This window comes from Nothobranchius furzeri, chromosome 5 (genome assembly GCF_043380555.1).
Source record: "Nothobranchius furzeri strain GRZ-AD chromosome 5, NfurGRZ-RIMD1, whole genome shotgun sequence".
NCBI lineage: Eukaryota > Metazoa > Chordata > Actinopteri > Cyprinodontiformes > Nothobranchiidae > Nothobranchius > Nothobranchius furzeri.
Window position 1 is genome coordinate 1,716,212 of NC_091745.1, and position 7,490 is coordinate 1,723,701.

Here is a 7,490-nt window from a genome sequence, read left to right on the forward strand (position 1 = left end):
TTTAATCACAGAGGAGGCAGCGCTCATTTTTGCCTTCAGTCTGACGGCGCGGCGGAGTTTGAGCGGCTTGCACGCTTATTGAATCTGTGTGTGTGTGTGTGTGTGTGCGGCACAGCTCCATGAGCTGCTCAAATCACCGCGTCTCATTATTGGCGCTATTTAAACCAATGTAGTAAAATTACTTCTGCCCAGCCCAGATGTGCTCACATGTGCACCCGTGAGCCGTGGTTCCGCTGGAACGCGTCTGACCTCTGATAGACGCACTCTGAACTTCAGATCTTCAGCGTGCTGTTAATAGCCTGACACGTTTAGAATGCTGTCCCACAGTCAGTGTGCTAATATAATAATGCTAAAATGCTCAGATGGGAATCATTTCTTGATTTATTTTGTTACATCCACAATGTTCTGTGTGTGAGGTTTACAATGTCAGAACACCTGCATGAGACAGGTGTTAATTACAATCTGCCAGAATGACTCGCCACCTTCAGATTCCTCCAACACCGTTAAAAATGATCAAATACGGAACATATCGGCGTGCGCAGGCCAGAGCGCTGAAGCTCGGCGCATTGTTATTATGAAGCTAGGACACATGCGGAGGACACACACGCGCGCGCGCAAAAATATACTTGTTTTCAATTACATTTATTGTGCCCACCCACAAATGAGTTTACGCTAATGGTGACATATGACAGACTTCTCTGAGCTCCGCAGCCATTACACTTTTCACCTCGCGCACCCCCTAGCGGCAGCTCGCACCACACTTTGGGAATCCCTGGTCTAACCTTTAGAAGGACAAACTGTTAGCAGTGTCACAGAACAACCAACATGCATAGCTGAAGAAGTGGAATGCAGCCCGCGTTCATTCGCTGTGCTTTTCTCCTGCAAATCACACCATCTGCAATGACCTTTCTCTGTTTCTCCAAACAGAGGCCAATCAAAAAGCTTTCTAGGACACGTAGCATGTTAAAGGTTCATAACCTTTCCACTAAAGCCGCTTTCTAAACACCTGAACTATCGCTTTAATTTGTCACAACTGAATTCCTGAATAGCAACAGGTCACTTGATGCTCCAGGAAGCATTCAGGTGTTTTGCAGCTCAGTGTTTAGTAAAAAATAAACAATAAGGTGATGTAACAACTGTAGATAAGGATCCTTGGGTTTTGTGAAACAGTTGTTTTAATTGTTCCACTTTACTTACTCATGAAATAGGATGGCGCTGATGATGGTGAGCCTCTACACCTGCTGAAGTCCTCCCCACTGATGCGAGTCGTGTATGAAGAAGACGTATATGAGACAGAGGTGGTGCTGCTGCTGCCGGACGCTCCTACACGGGACTTGTTCCTCAGAGCGTGGCTCCTCTCCCTCTTCAGCTTCTCCTCGTCCTTCAACAAAGACACCAGTTGTTTAGCCTTCTCCCGAACATTGACACCTTGGTCACGTCCGTCTCGATCCAAGTACTGGAAGTCTTTAAGCGTCTGAATGGCGTATATGTTGTCCCGGCATGCTTTGGGCACACGCTCTGAGCCCGTTTTGACCAGAAAATCCAGCAGTGTGAGTGCTTTGTAAACGTGACGCCAGTTTTTGCCATGATCGTTCAGCCTCTTCCAGATGATACCCATCACCTCAGAAAAGGTCACCACGTTGTAAGTCAAGTCTGAGATTTCTGCCATGAGACCACTAGGTGGTCCCCAGTGGTCATTGGAGGTGGCCTCTCGAACTTTGACCTCAGCCTCTGTGTAGTTGTTCACCATGTTTTTCATCTGACGGCGGAGCGATGAGCTCTGCATGATGGTGGCGATGTTTCACACGTAGCAAACCTAATTCAAACTGCAGGTCAGCTCACTTGCTGTCCTGGACCAGGTGGCTTGTTCAGTTCAGCAAGAAAAGGTAACTTCAGTGATGTCCAGATGTTTGGTCCTGCTGGGAAAAACAACAAAAATGGAGATCAGACCTTCAGAGGATCTCATTCTATTATCAGTATCTTTAGCCTCAACAGTCAAACAATCTAATGAACAGCAGCTCAACACCTTTCACAGTCCTTTGAAGAGAGCTTCAGTAGAAATGATCAGTTATATCTGGTTTAGGTGAGTATTTGAACAACCTCAGTTTGGAAAAACAAAGATTACATCTGACTGAACAGACAAGCAAACTAATCACAACAGCTTGTATTTTAAAAACAAATACATTTAAATGGTAAATGGCCTGTATTTGTATAGCGCTTTCTCAGGGTTCTACTACCCCCCCCCCCCCCCCCCAAGGTGCTTCACAACACAATCAATCATTCATAAATTCATACACTGATGGTGATGAGCTACAACGTAGCCACAGCTGCCCTGGGGCGCACTGACCGAGGCGAGGTTGCCGAGCACTGGCGACATCGGTCCCTCCGACCACCACCAGCAGGCAAGGGGGGTTAAGTGTCTTGCCCAAGGACACAACAGCAGAATTCTCTGGTCGGAGCTGGGATCAAACCTGCAACCTTCTGGTTACTGATTTAACGTTTCTTAAAATTTTTAATCTAAAATTTTTAACATCAATTCAAGAAAAAGTTCATTTATGACCTCTGTGTTGTCATAAAGTCCACATCTTATGGTTATTCCAGCAGATTTGTTACAACAGTTCAGTTGGAGATAAAGCTGGGATTCCTCTAATAATGTTCTATCACCTGTACTTCTGCTGAACATGAACCACAGATGTCTTCACCCAGACACAGAACGAATGATGGTGTAAATGTTTAAATAGCTACTTAGTTTGTGAGTTTAGAGTTGTTTCACTGTGGCAGGGTGCGCTTGTAACTCGAGTCAGATCAAATTTGAAGTTATTTTGTGTTTTTCCAGAATTTACTTTCCCTGAAAAGGCGGTCCTGACCCGATTACACAATCACAACCTTTAAATACCCATGTCAGGTTTGTAACCTTGAACATTTGACTTTTGGTGTCCGACCTCTTTTTCTCAAATGTAAACAGCAGCAGGCATGCTTTATTTTAAAAGGCAGATGCGTTGGGGAGGGATGAATACAGGATGACGCTGAACCGGACATGTGACCGGCTGTTCCTGATGCTGTGGAGTTCCAGTGAGAGGCAGACTCGGGATGTTTGTACAGGCCCAGGTCATTACTCAGGAACTCTGCATGACGCTAAAGACAACCTCAAACCTGAGTTAAAATGAGCTTTGTCCTTAGACTGTTGGTTCACAACTCCTAGTGAATACAACACCAGCTTTAACAGTCAGATCAAAGATCTCAAGTGGCTGAAAATGTCAGACGTCGATCTAATTTTGCCACAGAAACTCAAAGAGATAGGTTTACCTTTTAAAACAGTAACAACAACGGTGTCACGTGCACAAAAATTGTGGCTTTTTCCAAACAATTTCCATAACAGCCTTATTGAAACAGAATTTATCGGAATTCCTGAAGTTCTTCAATATCTTATTTGGAGTTTTCACTCTGTTTTGTGAACCAGCCATCATTAATTAGTTCCCATATGAGTTAGGCCCAATCTGTCAGACGCAGTTATGAAAACTAGAAGTTAAATGTAACTTATTCCCTGACAGTACGCGTCCTTTCTGACCGACCCAGGACGCACGGCTGGTGCCATTTTTGCGTCAAGTGGGACGACCCACCTAGATGAAGTACATGAGGGTGACTCAGCTTTGTTTCCCACTTTAAAAGTTCAAACCGAAACGAAAATACACAACAGCAGATCAAACCCCTGGTTATGCTGCTCTCATTCCCCCTCTTACCTTCATGTCATGGCGCGTCCGTGGGGTCCCGAGCTCGGGGCGGATTTAGGTGGAATGAGAAACGTCCCCGCCTCTCCACACAGCCCCGAGCTGTCTGACAGGAAACTACTAGTGAAAATGTCTGAAGCTCCGATTAGACCAGAAAAGCATCCACATAAAAACCGTATGCGCTATGAAATATTTCCAAATGAAAGATGGAGACTTGTTTTTAAAAGTTGTGTTGTGTGCGTAAAGCAAGAAGACTGGGTCTGCAGATGGCACGGTCCCCTACTGAAAACACACGCAGTTTAAAAAAATGGATGGAGAAGAGGAGGTGTGTTCAGTGCGGTGCAGAGTCAGACTTAACCCGTTCACTCCCTGATAGGAACGCATCTATTGTGATTAGAAATCACACGTCCTTCCTAAAAAAAACAAGAGCTCTTCTGTTCAGATGAACACAATTTAAACATCTAAGGGCAGCACTGAATTTATTTTAAGTATTTAATTTAGAACAAAACACCCTCACACACCTAACCATACTTGTTTGAATCTGGAAGACTTAATAAACTCTTATGTCGTTTAGAAAGTAAAGAAAAGCTCTGGAACGTCCCAGAAAACCCATAAAACATCTCTCACTCTCTCGTTTCAGCAGCTTCATCCTTTTTTTCTCTTTACTTATTTATCAACACTAATGGGACATTGTGACGTCATGTCTTTATGCATTATTTACTCATACAAAGATCCGTTTTGGGGTTTGGGTTCAGGTAAATAAACAAAGAGATCTGAGAGCACCTAAGAACAGAAGGGTTACCAAAGCATCTTGTGAGAAAAAAAAAACAGGTTACCTAAGAGTGAAATAAGCTCCAGGAGAGATCATTTTGTCTTTTGGCTGACCGAGCAGGAAATACAGGAAATACTGGCTCCACCTTACAACACGACTTAGAAGACAAAGGGTAAAGTGCACAGAATTATGTGCAAGAACAAGAAGATAAATGAAACCGGCTCTGCAGGACACAACTAACTCTAAATATGTAAGTAGTAACTGCATGTACAGATTGTTACTGGCTCTCTCTGATCAGGTTAGTCAGGCTCAGCTTTGGCCCTCCTCCTCCTCTCTGCTTTTGCACCTTTATTTTTCCTGAAAACAGATGCCTGAACATTCTTTGTTTCCCAACAAAGGCTAGTGAGGTCAGTGCAGGGAGGACATGCAGGCCAGCTTTGGGAAAGGGGGGGAGGAGAGGAGGCAGCCTGCAGTGATGTCACACACAGAGGAGAACGCGCGTGTGTGTGTGTGTGTGTGTGTGTGTGTGTGTGTGTGTGTGTGTGTGTGTGTGTGTGTGTGTGTGTGTGTGTGTGTGTGTGTGTGTGTGTGTGTGTGTGTGTGTGTGTGTGTGTGTGTGTGTGTGTGTGAAGGTGAGTGTTCCTTATTATCACTTACCGGTATGTTGGACACGAAGGTTCTTGCAGGGCTCATTATATTCAAAGACAAAGGCCCGGACTGAGTTAGAAACAGAAAATGATCCGTTTTGGGGAATTAAAGCTGATGCAAAAATCAGCCACTGCTTACATTTATTAATGGAAAGTTAATGGTAGTTGCAGAAAGCAAAGCAATGTGAGTGGATTATGGTTATTGATTTACTGTCATGTGCACTCTACCGCCCCCTAGCAGCCGGGCTGTGAAAAAATCAGATTCACAGATTTTATCTAAGGTTGTTCTGAACTGCTTTGATGTATTTTTCTGATCAGAGTCAAAACTCACAACCATAGTTTAAAACACACACACACACACACACACACACACACACACACACACACACACACACACACACACACACACGCACACACACACACACACACACACACACACACACACACACACACACACACACACACACACACACACACGCACGCACGCACGCACGCACGCACACACACACACACACACACACACACACACACACACACACACACACGTTTGGACCCTCCATTGACCTCCATTCATTTTATTTTTTCATTTCTGTGACTGAACTGTGCCTTACCCAAACCCCAATCCCATCCATAACTAATGCTGTTCTATTCCTAACCCTTACCTGAACTAAAGTTCATTCACACCATATCACTAAAACCACATTTTAGGGTATTTTGTCATTGTGTGGACCAGCCAAATGTCCCCACAATGTGAAAATGTCCACACACCACCGGTTAAAAGTTAAAATGTGTCCACATGGACCTATAAATACAAGTAAAAAATTTGCATAGTAAGAATTTCAGAACAAAATTACTGTAACTTGTCATTTGTGCTACTTTTCCAAAATTGTAAATCAGGATCAAAGACATTTTTTGTCATATTTTGATAGGAAAAGGCCTTGTAAAGGCAGAGCTGTGTAAAAGTATTTGTCCTCTTACAGATGTCTTCTCTGTTTACTGTTTCACTTAGACTTTTTGGATCAGCAAACACATTTCAGTTGAACATAACTTCATTCAGTTCAAATGTATGATGATTGCACTTCAGAAGAAGAAGAAGAAGAAGAAGAAGAAAGTATCATTTCTATAGCGCCTCTCAAGATAGAAATCACGAGGCGCTTCACAAAAAAAAGTAAAAAAGAATTTAGAAAATGGTTAAAAATATATTTAAAATGAGCAAAAATTAGACAATTGTGATTAAAAAAATGTTAAGAAAGCAAGAGAGTGAACAGGAAAGAGGGAAATCAGTGGATCCTGAGGAAGGTGGAATAGGTGGGGAGAGCAGAATAGAGAGAGAGAGGTGAAGAAGGTCATACAAAAGCCAGCTTGAACAAGTGAGTCTTCAGCTGCTTTTTAAAGGAGACCACTGAGTCCACTGGTCTCAGGCTCAGGGGGAGAGAGGTCCAGAGTCTGGGGGCCACAGCAGCAAATGATCTGTCACCTTTGACCTTTAGCCTGGTGCTGCACAACCAGTAGGCTTTGGTCACTGGACCTCAGGGACCTGCTGGAGGTGTAGGTACTAAGAAGTGTGGACATCAAGCCAGCAGTTTCTTATTCCTTTCAACGAGCTGCAAATGCTTTTGGTCATTCCATAAAAACTGTATTTTATAACTTTGTCATTAGCACCTTTCATGTTAAATTTAAATGCTGAATAATCTTTAACTTTAAAAATCAAGTAGTCCTTATTTCATTGCTTGAGTCATTACATACCAGAATATTAACCTAGTTGTCAAAATTTCTGAAGCAAATTTCATGCATTTTTTTATGATTTGTAGACATTTTTAACCCCCTGTGAGAGGGGTCTTAATGGAGGCCATCTGAACAGGATAATGTGAGTTTTTCCAGGATGCACCTTGAAGATTTTGATGCCAACTGGATGAAGGTCTCATGGTCAGATGAGACCAAACTGAACTATTTGGCCTCAACACCAAACGGCACACCCCGCTTAAATCCATCACAGCTCACCATCCTAAACACCATACCTATAGAGCATGGAGGTGGCAGCATCCTGGTGGGGGAAGGGTCCTATGGCTCTCGTTAGGGTAGAAGGACAAATGGAGCAGAATATCGTCCAGTTCTTGAAGGAAAACTGCTTTCATCAGCCAGAAAGTTGAAGATGGGAAGAAGATTCACCTTTCAACATGACACTGACCCGAAGCACACAGCTGACCTGACCACACACTGGCTGGAGGAGGACAAAGGTAACGTCCTCATGAGGCCCGGTCAAAGTCCAGACCTAAACCCCACCGCCGCTCGCCATCCAGGCTGACTGAACTTGAACGGTTCTGTAAAGTAGAGTGGACCGAT

The 7,490-nt window shown here is 43.7% G+C and overlaps 1 protein-coding gene across 2 annotated transcripts in view; it reads right to left on the minus strand.

The window, feature by feature from the left end:
• The window catches only part of epn3a (epsin 3a), a 23,337-nt gene extending 19,378 nt beyond the window's left edge, over positions 1 to 3,959 (minus strand). For both annotated transcript variants that reach the window (XM_070551328.1, XM_070551327.1), the window contains exons 1-2: positions 3,741 to 3,959; positions 1,198 to 1,919 (exon numbers count right to left, since the gene is read on the minus strand). In XM_070551328.1, coding sequence (XP_070407429.1) covers positions 1,198 to 1,786 — 589 coding nt within the window. In that variant the 5' untranslated portion in view covers positions 1,787 to 1,919; positions 3,741 to 3,959. The remainder of the gene's footprint in view (positions 1 to 1,197; positions 1,920 to 3,740) is intronic.
• Positions 3,960 to 7,490: the final 3,531 nt, after the last annotated feature.